General features: G+C 43.3%; 1 protein-coding gene and 1 pseudogene across 3 annotated transcripts; both read right to left on the bottom strand.

Moving 5' to 3' along the window:
* Positions 1 to 1,341: 1,341 nt before the first annotated feature.
* Positions 1,342 to 2,793, bottom strand: LOC311145441 (protein YIPF5-like; annotated as a pseudogene). Its single transcript has 5 exons — positions 2,675 to 2,793; positions 2,275 to 2,426; positions 1,971 to 2,123; positions 1,618 to 1,799; positions 1,342 to 1,494 (listed from the first exon to the last, which is right to left on the bottom strand). The product of its transcript is annotated as a protein YIPF5-like (transcript).
* Positions 2,794 to 6,277: 3,484 nt separating this feature from the next.
* dapp1 (dual adaptor of phosphotyrosine and 3-phosphoinositides) lies at positions 6,278 to 10,215 on the bottom strand. 2 transcript variants are annotated; one of them, XM_084181634.1, is made up of 9 exons: positions 9,599 to 10,215; positions 8,406 to 8,528; positions 8,160 to 8,293; positions 7,875 to 8,005; positions 7,703 to 7,750; positions 7,560 to 7,622; positions 7,338 to 7,423; positions 6,819 to 6,906; positions 6,278 to 6,687 (listed from the first exon to the last, which is right to left on the bottom strand). In XM_084181634.1, exons 1-9 carry the CDS (start codon positions 9,649 to 9,651, stop codon positions 6,664 to 6,666), a joined length of 750 nt encoding a protein of 249 aa, XP_084037760.1. In that variant the 5' UTR covers positions 9,652 to 10,215; the 3' UTR covers positions 6,278 to 6,663. The 2 variants fall into 2 exon arrangements, with proteins under 2 accessions (XP_084037760.1, XP_084037761.1); XM_084181635.1 differs by lacking the exons at positions 6,278 to 6,687; positions 6,819 to 6,906 and adding an exon at positions 6,913 to 7,085.
* Positions 10,216 to 15,097: the final 4,882 nt, after the last annotated feature.

Below are 15,097 nucleotides of genomic sequence, written 5' to 3'. Positions count from 1 at the left end.
GTTTAAGTAAAATGTCCCTTTAATAACAATTCACCTTTCTAGTCACACTTTACAGTGTGTCCCTAATACCTATGCAATTACATGGTAATTACAGTGAAGGTACACATTGCTATAGTACTTACAACAGCTTTGATCTGTTTCTTTCTCTTCCTGCCGTCTTGAAGGGTAACCTGCGTGGCATCCGACCTCATCTGAAAAAAATACCATGGGAAAAAGATGCTGGGAACTGAGACTGGGTCTACTGACTCTGCTGGGAATAGAACACACAACCTTTGGTCTTAAAGATTTGTGTTTATGTATTTACTTCGGGGACAGTCACACTAGGCCCAGTGTCTCAATTACTCCCCCTGGTCCCTTATGGTTTATGACCTGAATGGTTGAGATAATAGTGAATAACCAATGCAATCCTAAAACCAATACAGTAGAGATCCAAACCCTACAGTTATGAACAGACTATTCCTCTAAATACAGCATTATTCTAGAGGCTGTGTAAATCAGCTATGCCAAACCCTGTATTGGACATGTGTTATTGAATGGATGAATTTAAAATAAAAATCTTAAAGTCCTACAAATCTGTTTTTTGATCAGTAAAAAAAACACTTTAACTCAAAGTTACAGTCCTTTGATTGTAAGACAACATGTAACTTTACCAAGGAAAAGTTATCAGAATGGATGCCTCATTTCTTTGCTGATTTAAAAAAAATACTTTCTAAGGTTAAATGTTTTTGTAAGTGGGCTGCTTTGTGAGTATAAATTGGATGAAATCATTTAATACTTTATTCTTGGAAGAACAATGCATTCTTTATATAGTAAAACCATGCTTAACCATGCTCTTGCACTATTGTATTTTGAAGAACCATGTACGTTTGTAAGGTTATAAACTGGTAATAATTATAGCATTTCTTTTCATTTCCCAGGCAGAATACGTTATACTCAATGTATGTTTTTCATATCCTGAATGTATGCTTTTTTAAGACACAAGATAGTGAATTATACTGTAAAAAAGCCCAACGCTAAATAAAGTTTTATAGCTTTTCAACATGGTGTTCATTAGTTCCATAATTTCAATTGAAGTCAGTGTTGCCCTTTGACACAATGTAACATTTCAAATTAAATTTAACAGCAACCAACTACACACCCAGATTACATTTTTCACAATGTAAAGTAACCCCTATGGAAAAACTGAGCCCCATTACAAAAAAAAATCTAGGAATACAACAAACAAAACTCCATATATAACTATAACTCAATACCAGACTGACACCCATACCAGACACGTATTGCCCAATGTAGTGCCTCAGAAATTGGATCTCTGTTGACAGTCAGTGACAATAGTGGGCTTTAGAACACTGTTAGCAAGGCAAAGACTCCATAGAGCATGGCACAGGGGTACGCTACCAACAGCTGCTGGCCCTCCATAGCCAGGGTAGAGATGAAGCTGAGAAACTGCACAAGCCAATCACCAGCAAGGCCAGGATCATTCCGATGATCCCTCTGGATGTAAATCAAACAAAAGGACATGACAGAACAGAAATCAAGATGAGCAAACCGTAGTTTTTCTACGCAATATTATTTAGGCAACCTTTTCATTGTTTTTGGACTGCAAGGCCTACTCACTGTAGGGAAAAGACGACTGCAAATGCAGATAGTGCCACCATGGGGGGGAGGCAGTAGCCCAGCACGCTGGCTACACAGCCATAGGACACAGTCAGGGAACTCATCAGGGTCAACAGGGTGTAGATGGCCATACAGCCGATGGCACTGATCCCATAGACATAGCCAAAGTGGGATTTGCTTGCCTATATAAGAGAGTAAATACATTTAGTTACAGTGCACTTTCAGTACAGTACATGCACAGTTACATACAGCAAAGCTACAAATGCTTTTTATCTGAATAATGATTAATGATGACTTGGGCTGTGAAAACACACACACACACACACACACGAGCTGCTGGGGAGGTTCTTCACCGTGAGTAAAGTGGCACCCAGAGTGATACAGAACAGAATAGGGCTCGTCAGGTCGGTCTCATTCATGATGCTGCCATCTGCTGGCATCAGGCATCATAGGGTTCAGCACTGTCAACGTCTTCTGCCAAATGTGCTAAAAATTCATGCCAAGCTCTGCACAAATACACAACAGATGTGAAGATGAGAAGACCTATATACACTTTCACGTTGAAATATGTTCTTACGTTAATTTTAGTTCTGTTAAAGCTTTCAATGTGTTGAATAAACCACCAGTTTAGAGCAGTACTGGTGACTCAGGTCTTACCTTCCAGCAACGGAAGCTCTTCTTCGTATGATCCGTCTGTTCCAGCTGTGTATTGATACGTCCCAGCGGGCGTTGTGGGCTGGTAAACTTGCCCTGTGTACGGCTGGCCCATAGAGGGGGCGAACACACCAGGCATGAACACATCTATGCCACTAATAACAAAACACAAATCTTACTGGCTAAATGTACCTACTTGTCCAAAACAGTAGGGGAAGATGAGAGGGATATGCCCCACTTGTACCCCTCCCTTTCTATCCTGACATAATGTAATTTATCTTCTTCAGAGAACAAAATAATATAATGAGTTAGACTTATTGACACTTTCAAATCTCCCCAGTCTAAAAGCTGAATGAAGTGTGTTACACCACCACTCAGGAAAGAGTTTACTCCATATACTTACTCATCCTCATACTCTGGGTTAGGGTCAGAGCCATTGTAGTCTAAGGCCACCTGTCCCTGGTCATCAATGTAATACCCTGACAGGTAGAAGTCCTGTTCAAATTTCTGAAAATCCCCCATTGCTATGGAGTAGGCAGAAAATATGAAGATAAAGATCATGACTGTAACAGTAGAGTGACGCAAGGGGCTAGCCTTTTGAGGAAGGGTGCTCAGTTCCCACATATTATATCACAAAACGAGTTGCCAACCAAATCACCATTATATAAGCTACAAATTAAAATACAAATAGACGACCTATTGCGCTTTATCCTTTGACCAACATCATACTGACACTACAGCAGAAAAGGCAAGCCAGATATTATTCAAACAGTAGGATTCACTCAAACTGCTAAGGCCAGATCATAATTAGTAACTGGGATTGCCTTATTGTTGAGTTCAGATTTCAAACCTTGAAGAAAATTCTGAGCAAGACCTCCTGTTATGTTGTCAGGGGAGAGTTTTGAAAGAACATTTGAAGGCTGTGTGGGGATGTACTATAAATAGCTTCCTATATTTGAGCTGGGGGCATGATAACCCCAGAGAAGTAGACTAAGTAGCCCACTTTCTGTTTAATCTATTTCTTAATTCCCTATTTTTTCCTTTTCCATTTTGCTAGGTTTAGTAATATGTCTTATGCAAATTACAGCCATTTGCAGAAATGCAATGGTTTTGGATACTGGGTGCTACTGAACAGAATTAACCATTTCCACGGTTTACATGGCTCTTATTTTGAAGGATTTTCGAACAGCTTAAATCGGATGTTGCTGGCTCAACATGGGTCAAGCCAGTTAAATTATTTCCTTGTGGGCAAAGCTGCTTAATGTTGTTGTTTAAAAAAAAAAAAAAAAAAAAAGGGTAACAGTGCATTAGCATTCATACATCTACAAGGTAGTCATACATTTACATTTGGTACCACATATGAAAAACAACCAAGTCCAACGAACTAGCTAGCTACCTTGCTTAACCCAGTATCAGCTGGAGCTAGCTGTCAACGAAATAGCAAGGAAAGCTTGGAAGAGCACAAAAAAGACTTATATTCTCGACATTTACAGACACCCTTACCGTAATTCAGTTCTCTTCTAGCAATTGACGGTGGAATAAAATACATAACATTTCCACCATGGCTGATGTAAGTATAAATGATTTGAACACAATCATTGATTACATTAATCTCTAGATAGCTGAAGTCATAGCCAGTTGCTACACCAGTGTAGTAGCTACCAGGGGCGCAACTTTCACTGAGGACAGGGGGGACATGTCCCCCCCACATTGCAACGGTGTGCTTTAGGACCATGCGGACGGCTCCGAGCGGCCTTATAGGCTGTTTGGAGTGTTTATGTGACAAAAAAATAGAAGTCGGAAGTTTACATACACTTAGGTTGGAGTCATTAAAACTCGTTTTTCAACCACTCCACAAATTTCTTGTTAACAAACTATAGTTTTGGCAAGTCGGTTAGGACATCTACTTTGTGCATGACACAAGTAATTTTTCCAACAATTGTTTACAGACAGATTATTTCACTTATAATTCACTATATCACAAGTCCAGTGAGTCAGAAGTTTACATACACTAAGTTGACTGTGCCTTTAAACAACTTGGAAAATTCCAGAAAATGATAGCTTTAGAAGCTTCTGATAGGCTAATTGACATCATTTGAGTCAATTGGAGGTGTACCTGTGGCTGTATTTCAAGGCCTACCTTCAAACTCAGTGCCTTTTGCTTGACATCATGGGAAAATCAAAAGAAATCAGCCAAGACCTCAGAACAAACATTGTAGACCTCCACAAGTCTGGTTCATCCTTGGGAGCAATTTCCAAACGCCTGAATGTACCACGTTCATCTGTACAAACAATAGTACGCAAGTATAAACACCATGGGACCACGCAGCCGTCATACTGCTCAGGAAGGAGACTGTCTCCTAGAGATGAACGTACTTTGGTGCGAAAAGTGCAAATCAATCCCAGAACAACAGCAAAGGACCTTCTGAAGATGCTGGGGGAAACCGGTACAAAAGTATCTATATCCACAGTAAAAGGAGTCCTATATCGACATAACCTGAAAGGCCGCTCAGCAAGGAAGAAGCCACTGCTCCAAAATAGCCAGACTACGGTTTGCAACTGCACATGGGGACAAAGATCGTACTTTTTTGAGAAATGTCCTCTGGTCTGATGAAACAAAAATAGAACTGTTTGGTCATAATGACCATCGTTATGTTGTGGGGGTGCTTTGCTGCAGGAGGGACTGGTGCACTTCACAAAATAGATGGCATCATGAGGAAGGAAAATTATGTGGATATATTGAAGCAACATCTCAAGACATCAGTCAGGAAGTTAAAGCTTGGTCGCAAATGGGTCTTCCAAATGGACAATGACCCCAAGCATACTTCCAAAGTTGTGGCAAAATGGCTTAAGGACAACAAAGTCAAGGTATTGGAGTGGCCATCACAAAGCCCTGACCTCAATCCTATAGAAAATGTGTGGGCAGAACTGAAAAAGCGTGTGCGAGCAAGGAGGCCTACAAACCTGACTCAGTTACACCAGCTCTGTCAGTAGGAATGGGCCAACATTCATCTAACTAATTGTGGGAAGCTAGTGGAAGGCCACCCGAAACGTTTGACCCAAGTTAAACAATTGAAAGGCAATGCTACCAAATACTAATTGAGTGTATGTACACTTCTGACCCACTGGGAATGTGATGAAAGAAATAAAAGCTGAAATAAATAATTCTCTCTACTATTATTCTGACATTTCATATTCTTAAAATAAAGTGGTGATCCTAACTGACCTAAGAGAGGGAATTTTTACTAGGATTAAAAGTCAGAAGTTGTGAAAAACAGAGTTTAAATGTATTTGGCTAATGTGTATGTAAACTTCCGACTTCAACTGTATGTCCCCCCCACTTCTAAAACCAAAGTTGCGCCCCTGGTAGCTACCTATCTTGTCTGTGTAATTCTAACACATTGACACATTTTGTTGCAGGACTTGAAGAGATACTTGTACAAACAGTTATCAAGGTATGTTTGTTTGTGGTATGATTATGTGTTCATTGTGATTCTTCTGTTGCTGAAACCTAATATTGAACTTGTGATTCCCTAATGTGAAAAGTGAAGTTCAGTAGTTTGAATTATGACTAAGGAGTCTGCTCTTTTTCTCCTTATCCACCAGTGCTGAGGGTCTTCATGCAATCGTAGTGACAGACAGGGATGGTGTCCCAGTTATTAAAGGTAGGTCTCCCTCACAACTGTGTTTTGTTCTAAAAGCTAGGTAATTTAGTTGACCTTTTCTTGTCCTTGTCCAATGTGTTGTGCTCAGTGTACATGATATATTCTCCTTCAGTGGCGAACAATAACGCACCAGAATATGCTCTACGGCCAGGCTTCTTCTCCACCTTTGCATTGGCCACACATAAAAAAAGAGCTCTTTTGCTGAAAGACATCGATACAGTACATGTTGTTTGATAGTGTCATGATGCTGTATTCTTTGTTGCCTTAATTTTCTAATACTTGAATGTAACCCCTTCCTTGCTTGTGTTTTTTGTAATTAATTAGTGACCCATTTATGTTGCTAATTTCTTTATTAAAATAAATATTTATTCACAGTATGAGGGTTACATCTTGTTAAGTAAAATTAAGATCAAGTAAATGTCAACTAGTGAAGATGTCAGTCAATCTAGAGAAAATACAATTCCTGGAGGAACTTAAGTCTATATAAAAAAAAAAAGATTAGATCCAAAACATTGTCATTGTGCATGTCCTGAAAATTACATTGTCAAAAATGGACATTCTTTTTTTGATGGTCAGAGAGCCCCATTGACTTTTGTCTTGGGAGCAGAGAGGATATCTGTGGATAACAGGAGTGACAAGCTACCAGACTTAAGGTTAAGATCAATTAGTTCACTGTGGGAATATGCCTCTTGTCTGACATCGGTCACAGCTCATCCACTTCACGTTGTCATTTTCCTTTTCTTATCTGTGACTGAAAACGATAAACATTCATTCATTTTTTAGGCTCTACCCCCATTAGTTAAGCATTTGGATTAAGGTAGCCAGTTCAAGCTTTGTTTCTGTTTTATACATTTGAATAGTGATAGTGGATTATGGGCTCACCAGTTTCCATCGTATTATCTTGATCCACTCATCTGCCTCCACACCACTCTTGGCACACAGATAAAATGTCCTCTCAGGGAACACCAAACTAAATAAGAGACCGAATGAGTATTAATGCAAGGTTTAATATCAACAGATACAGAAAGAGACCCAGCAACAAAAGAAAATAGCCGAGTGGAGGTTAGGACTTCTCCTGTCATCACTCTGGTTCCACTTCCTCTTATCTGCCACTGCCATCGGTCACCACTATCCATATTTTATATTCCTCTGTAAGCGGAAGTGAAATCAACAGATAACATGTTTAAAAATGCCTACTGAGGTTTACCAAATTCAAGATTGAACATTGAAACTAGCGCCAGTGGCAAAAAAAAACCTGAAGGAAAGGCTGACCTTTAACAGCAGTGTATTATAGTCAAAACAGTATTATTAATAGTCAGTCAATAGTTAGTCAAAAGTCTGTAAAGGCCTTAATCACCAGAGTTGGTAGGCCCACTCTTGGCTCAATGGATTGGCGCTCACCAGAAGCAGTTGACTCTGTCCTTGGAGTAGTCAAACTGGACTGCAGAGCATGCTGTCAGATCCAGGGTGCGAATAGGCTCATCAAACTAAGACAGGAGAGCAAATGAGAGATGGCAACATCATCCTGTCACAAACACTGACATTAAATAAAATCTAGCTATTCATGATATTACATCTGCATCATAAACCATGACCGCTATCAGAGATATGGTTTCTACTCACCATTTTGTCCTTAAAGTATTTGAGTTCATTTCTGTTTAATGTGAACCACCTCTGCTTCCAGTTCTGAAAAAATACCATAAATTGAAAGTCTTTCAACCAGAACAACTTTAAACCTGGCCTGTACAGCTGTGTATTTCTCTCACCTTTACGACTGCTCCTAACTTTACCAGATAGCCCTCCTTTGTTCCAAACTGTGAACAAAATCAATAAAAAACAATGTCATCTCATGAGGTTTGTGATACTTGACCTAAGTAATTATGTTGTTATGATTAACCCATGTGTTTGCTTCACTAATAAATGAGCTTGTGATCATACCGATGGAGCGTTAGCCACCAGGTCGCTCTCTGTTCGTCCTGTCTGCATGGCTGTGTGAACCCGCACAGACTCATAGATGGACGGCTCTTCTACACGCCATGGATACGGGCATTTAAGGACAATGAGGGTACCTGGTTGAGTGAAAGGTCAAGGTTCATGTTAGGGGTCTTGAGGGTATACCATGGGATATATTTCAGTCATTGAAAATATAAATAAACAGCTAGGAAATGGTTAATGTTTAGAGTTAGGATTCAGTAAGGTCTGAAGGACTGGTCTCAAGCCAACCTGTCTCACTGCCCAGCAGAGGTTGGTTGGCAAAATGGCTGACAAAGTCCTGGAAGGACGCAAACTCATTGAAGCCGAAAGCGTAGCCATTGCTTTTCCGTGTCACATGGAAATGTTTAACTGAATCCTTGGCTCTGTATAAGGACAGAAACAAGCATGTGGTGAATGGGAATCCATCTGAAATGGGGCATGGAAGAGGGAGGGAGACCTTTTACTTTTTAAGAGGGACGGGTTAGGTAGGCCCACCTGACAGAGAGGGCGAAGCTGCCAGGACCATCATGACTGTTTCGGAGGAGATAGCTGCCATCCTTCCCATTGGATAGGAGGAGAGCTTCAGCGGCATGGCGGGACAGGTCAAAGTGGTACCATCTGGGAGAGGTGGAAGACGGACAAAGCCAATCAGAGTACAGCAGCTAACAGACATGCATCACTAATGTGAGTGGTGAGCAGACTCATGAAATCCACAGCAGACATGTCACTGGGTGTGAAGTGATGTACCGCTAAGGTGCAATAGACTAGCAGGAAGTGCATGTTAAACCCAAATAATTACTGACAAGAGAAACATGCACACACCGTAAGATCTGAAAAGTAAAGTGCCACCATGTAATGAACCGCTGCAGTGTGTGTGTGTGTGTAAGAAACACTGACCAATTGTTCTCAAGTGACTTCACCATGCAAAGGCACTTTAGAGGTCACTTCAAAGCTGTTTCCCCCCAAACAAACAAGACAGCTGCAGAAAAAATCACCGCAACTAATGTAGATGTGAAAGTTGGGTATTTGCATTGCAGATGGCAGAGTGGAATTTATTTCACACTTCAATAAACTCAGCGCCAACACCTGCACTAGAATAGGTACAACAGAATGACATGTAGTGAGAACTTGAATATTTATTTTGCCTTCATTCAAAGAGGCAGTTTGGAATTCAAACAACAATAAAGCAGTCACCCCACTTCTTTTTTGGTAAACAGGTGAAGGATGGAGCTAGAGCTAGAGAAATGTAACCACTCAAATTAATCTACGGAGCTACATATGCAAGGACACCCATTCGATAAAAATAGTTTGAAACTATACCGTGTTTGTTTACAATTATATTATTAACAAACAATGGAGTAAAACAAGCTTATATCTTGGGTTCTTGGGGTACAGTTGAACTAGCTTATATTACAGTTGAACTAGCTTATATTAGGCATTTAAATTATATTATTTAAGATTCAATGGCTTTATATCATTCATTTTTAAGTTTGGGGTTGAAAACAATACCATGATGCCTAGTGAAGGGATTTCCTTCTCTAGAACGCCTTTCAGATCTTGGCCTAGCGTTCCTTCCTGAACAATGCTAAAACGCACTACCTATGAAGAATACTTTAATTTCCTTTTGATCAGATAGGCTCTAAAATAAGATTTACGAATAGGCAAAATTATAAGAAAGACATTCTTACTCTAGCGACTCCAACTCATCGTCGACACTTGGCGTATCACTGTAGTAGCTCATCTTGTAAACGATGGCAGTTCACCTGTGCTCTTCTCAGTCTCCACCTGTGCGCTTCTCAGTCTCCACCTGTCAGGTTACCGAGTCGACTCAACATTCTAAAAGCATGGCCCGAAATCGACATGCTGACTGCCTGACCAAAAGAAAACTACCATACGAGGAAGTTGTCTCGGCTGCTGGCTAGGAAGTTCAAATCAGACATGCCACGTCACTCCACAACAAAACAGAACATACTGTAAGCCTACTATATGTCTGTGCCATAGTCATGTGCCCACTGTGATCTCAAGGTCCACAGCTTGCTTCTAGGATTAAACTGTTCTTTACATTTCTCACATTTTAAAATAAATGTCGTAGCCGGCCGCGACCGGGAGACCCATGGGGCGGCGCACAATTGGCCCAGCGTCGTCCAGGGTAGGGGAGGGAATGGCCGGCAGGGGATGTAGCTCAGTTGGTGGAGCATGGCGTTTGCAACGCCAGGGTTGTGGGTTCGATAAAATAATGTATGTGCTAACTGTAAGTCGCTCTGGATAAGAGCGTCTGCTAAATGACTAAAATGTAAATGTAAATGTAAATAAAGAGGTAGAGGAGGGGAGGAGATAGAGGGGTTGACTGAGGCCCCTTAACCCTTGTTTAGAAAACTAGGCAAGTTTGCTGTCATATAATAACCCTCATTATTGTACACAAAAGATAATGACATTAAACACCACTAAGTTTAAATTATTAACATCACAGAACATTTGATTTGCTATTGTATTTAAAGCAGTACACACATTTGGAATTAAGTTGATATAAAATTATGATTTTATTATAAACAAGTTCACAACTAATTTATAATCATTTCTCTGAAACTTTTCCAATTTCACTATAGGTCAACTCAGCTGCCTTTTCCATGTTGCATAGGATTTGACATGCAGGATTTGACTGTAAAAAATTATTTAAAAAAATAAGAGTAATTTAAATCACATAAAATACTGAGGATTAATCTATCTAAAGAAGACCAAACCAGGTCAGACTTGCATGTGGTAGAGGCTGTTGCATAGAGGTCACTTCTCAGAAGCAGATATAAATGGCAATGTCCATCTTACATTTTAGCCATTTAGCAGACACTCTTATCCAGAGCGACTTACAGTTAAGTGAGTGCATACATTTTTAATACTGGCCCCCCATGGGAATCGAACCCACAACCCTGGTGTTGCAAGCACCATGCTCTACCAACTGAGCTACAGGCAAGAGAACATTCGTAAAGCCTACTTCACATACAGGAGGGCCATATCTGAAGCCTATTAAGTTGCACATTTGGTTGTCTTGCTTTAGAAGCCCCAGGATCTCTATCATCTTCCCACATTACATTTTCATTTTCCAGCGTGTAAATTTACATTGCATTTTGGTCCTTGTCTTATAACTCAACGTGTGCTGCCACTTTGGCCAGGTCTCTCTTGAAAAGAGATTGTACCTAAACGAGAAAATAAAGGTTAAATAAATCAATACGTCCCATGTTTAAATGGACTTCAAGGCTCCTTTACCGAACATGCCTACAGCTAACAGCAGGTTGGTATGTAATAGTGGTGGGAAAGGTCAGTTCCATGCCAAATCCATGTAAACTCCTGTCAAAATAGATTTAAGTGTGATTCATAAATTTACATATTGTTATCACCTATCCAAGCCACAGAGATCAGTGGTTAGGAGGGGAAGTCCACTTTACAGCATTTGGATTTTGCCCTTCTATAGAGCCCCACAGTGGAGGTGTCATAATACCCATAAAACCTAGCGGTGAAACAGGGAAATGATTCCAATCGTTTTTCCACCATTCATTTTTCCCATAGGGAATTTTAGAAACACTTAAAATAAGGGCTGTGTTTTGTTTAAACTTATCCTGGCGTGACGTTTTGATAACCATGTAAATCTCTCTCCGACAAGGTGACTTTTATCATGGCATTTGTAGTTCTTTATGATAGCCACATTAGCAGGTAATTAGCATTTATTTTTTTGGGGGGGGTAAATACAGGCAAATATATTGATAAAAGTCACTTTGTCCTAGAGAGATTTACACGGTTATCAAAACGTCACACCAGGGTAAGCCTACACGAAACACAGTCCTTATTTTAAGTGTTCCTAAAATCTCCTAAGTGAAGAATGAAGGGTGGAAAAATGATTAGAACCATTTCCTTGTTCGACCACTAGGTTTTATGGGTATTATGATGCTGGTACTCTATGTGACCTCCCCGTCTCCACGGTTCATATGCAATAATATGCGTTGTTCACAATTTCATTTTGGTGTGTTTGTTTAAGAAATACCAACAACAAATAGCTGTGCCTAAACACAAAAGGAGTCATAGCTTGATGCTAACTTTACAAAGAAGTGTACGCAGCTGTCATGTCTCCTCCCGTTGCTCCCCTCTGGCGCTCCGATTCACCGGTCTACTGAGCCACCGGTCTGAGCGCACCACCTCGGCACACAGGAATGGAAACCCAACACACCCGAATCACCTCCAGCACACCTGCACCTCATCATCTCATCACCACCACTATATAGCCCTGGACTGTTCGTTCATTGTTGTGTGTAATTGTTAGCGTCGTGTCGTTTACTCGCTCTTTGTTATTCTCTTTCTCATTGTTAAGTAAACCTTTACCTTGTTAATTCCTGCATCTGCGTCCTACCTCTTCGTATACTCAGTACTCGTCACAGAATTACACACAACTCACGAAAATGGATGCAGCATGAGGTTCCCAGTGCCTCAACCAGCACCAGCAGCAGCTTGCCCAGTTGAACACCACCATGCAGGAAGTGCTCCAGCGCTCCGGTTACACCTCAGGGAGCGGCGAGTGCACCCAATCCACCTATTCCCGTACTATCACCCACTTCTGATACCGGAGCGCTATGATGGTAAAACTACTAAATGTAGCGGCTTCCTACTACAGGTTTCACTTTATCTGGAGCGTCAGCCTGGGGCATATCCATCTGACCAAGCCAGGATGGCGCTGGTGATTTCGCTACTTAAAGGAAAGGCACTTCCCTTCTCCACCTTCCTCGCTCAGTTCAGGGCGGTGTTTGATCATCCCACGGAGGGAAAGGACAGGGGTGAGCATCTCCTCCAGCTACAACAGGGAGAGGGGCCCGCGTCCGAGTACGCTCTGAGCTTTCGCACGGTGGCGGCGTCTTCCGCACAGTTTTCAGGAGAGGCTTACGGGAGGACATCAAGACGGAACTCGCATGTCGGGACAATGAGATGGACCTTGATACCCTCATCGCCACGTCCATCTGTCTTGACGACATGTTGAGAGACAGACAGCGTTCCCAACACCTCCCAGAGCCTCGACGCTCACCCCATCTGAGCTATGGAAGCCGCCCTGCCTCCGAGTCCTCACTCATGGAGGTGGGCTGCACCCCCTATACCACCACGGACCACAGATCTCCTGGTGGCTCCCAATCTAGGCGGTATGACTCCCGTAGCCGCTCCGTGAGTGTTATGTCATCTATCACAAAACCATTGTTTTTAGTTCCCAAAACAGTGACTGGTTATTCCTTCTCTTCCATTTCAACTGCAATGACAGATTCTGGATCAGCGGGGAAACTTATAGATAGGGAGCTGGTCTCTGAATGGGGGTTGCCCACCGTGCCACTGCTTTCTCTGCTACACGTCACTCTCCCCATCACCATCACCATTCCCACACTACTGGAGCACCACGAGGAGCTGTCATTCCACATCGTCACGTAACCCCTTCACCAGATCGTCTTGGGATTGCCCTGGCTCAGACTACACAACCCCACCATCAATTGGATCACCAAGAGGATCACAGCCTGGTCCACCTCATGCCGGAAGACCTGCCTGCTGGTGGTTTGTTGTTCCACGTCAGTAGAGAGTCCGGAGTCCGCCCTCCAGCCCAACATTTCATGTGAGTACGCAGATCTCGCCGATGTCTTCTCTTCATCAAAGGCTACGTGTCTCCCTCCGCACATGCCCTGGGACTGCGCCATTGACCCGCTGGAGGGACAACACCCCCCGAACAGTCACATTTACCCCCTTTCCATGGCGGAGACTGAGGCTATGGAGAAGTATGTGGCGGAGACCCTGAAACAGGGGTTCATCAGACGCTCTACCTCTCCTGCCTCCGCCAGCTTCTTCTTCATGGCCAAAAAAGACGGAGGACTGAGGCCGTGCATTGACTACAGGGGGCTGAACGCAGTCACCACCAAGTACCGGTACCCCCTTCCTCTGGTTCCATCGGCCATCGAGCAGCTACGCGGGGCCCGGTACTTGACCAAGTCGGACCTGAGGAGTGCCTACAACCTGATCCGAATCCGGGAAGGAGACGAGTGGAAGACGGCATTCAGCACTACCTCAGGCCACTATGAATACTGCGTCATGCCCTACGGCCTCGCCAACGCACCCTCTGTGTTCCAGTCCTTCATCAATGACGTGTTCCGAGCCATGCTGAGTAGACAGGTGGTGGTGTACGTCGACGATATCCTGATCTACTCGGCTACGTTCGAGGAGCACATCAGGGACGTCAGAGCTGTCCTACTCTGCCTCCGGGAACACAGCCTGTTGGTAAAGGGGGAGAAATGCGAATTCCACCAACAAGCCATCTCCTTCCTGGGATACAGGATCAGTCCTCAGGGGGTGTTCATGGAAAGAGCGAAGACGGACACCGTCAGGTCATGGCCAGTTCCCACCACCATCAAGGGTCTACAGAGCTTCGCCAGTTTTCTACCGGCGTTTCATCAGGTCCCTCAGCTCCATAGCCGCCCCGCTCACCTCTCTCCTTAAGGGTGGGCCTCAGAAGCTGGCCTGGAACCCTGAGGCTGACGCTGCCTTCAAGAGGCTGAAGGAGAGGTTTACCACAGCGCCCATCCTAAAACACCCAGATCCATCTTGTCTGTTCATCCTAGAGGTGGACGCATTGGACGAGGGTGCGGTCCTCTCCCAGCGGCACGGCAAGCCAGAGAAAATATATCCCTATGCCTTTTTCTTTAAAAAGCTTACCCCCGCAGAGAGGAACTATGGAGTTGGAGACAGGGAGCTGTTGGCGGTGGTCCTCGCTCTGGAGGAATGGAGACACTGGCTGGAGGGCGCAGTCCATCCATTCTGGATTCTTACTGACCACCGGAATTTGGAGCACATACGGGCAGCGAAACGGATGAACCCTCGTCAAGCCAGGTCGGCCCAATTTCTCACTCGCTTCCAATTCATTCTGTCCTACCGCCCAGGATCCCAGAATGTGAAAGCCGACACTCTCCAGGATGCACCATACCGGAGAGAGGAAGGATCTGGGGGGTCCTATCCTGCCCCAGTCTCTCATCGTTGCACCTGTTGTTTGGGATGTGGATGAAGACATCCCCCTGGCGGCTCAGGAGGACCCAGCGCCTGCCAACGCCCTCGTTCACTCCTCCACGGGGCTCACTCCCTTCCAATGCAGACCTGTCCGGCCCTGGCCCCGCCCAGCCAGA

The sequence above is a fragment of the Coregonus lavaretus genome (genome assembly GCF_964263955.1).
Source record: "Coregonus lavaretus genome assembly, chromosome: 18".
Lineage (NCBI taxonomy): Eukaryota > Metazoa > Chordata > Actinopteri > Salmoniformes > Salmonidae > Coregonus > Coregonus lavaretus.
The sequence above is the reverse complement of the archived record's forward strand: the minus strand, read 5'-3'. Positions and strand labels throughout refer to the sequence as shown.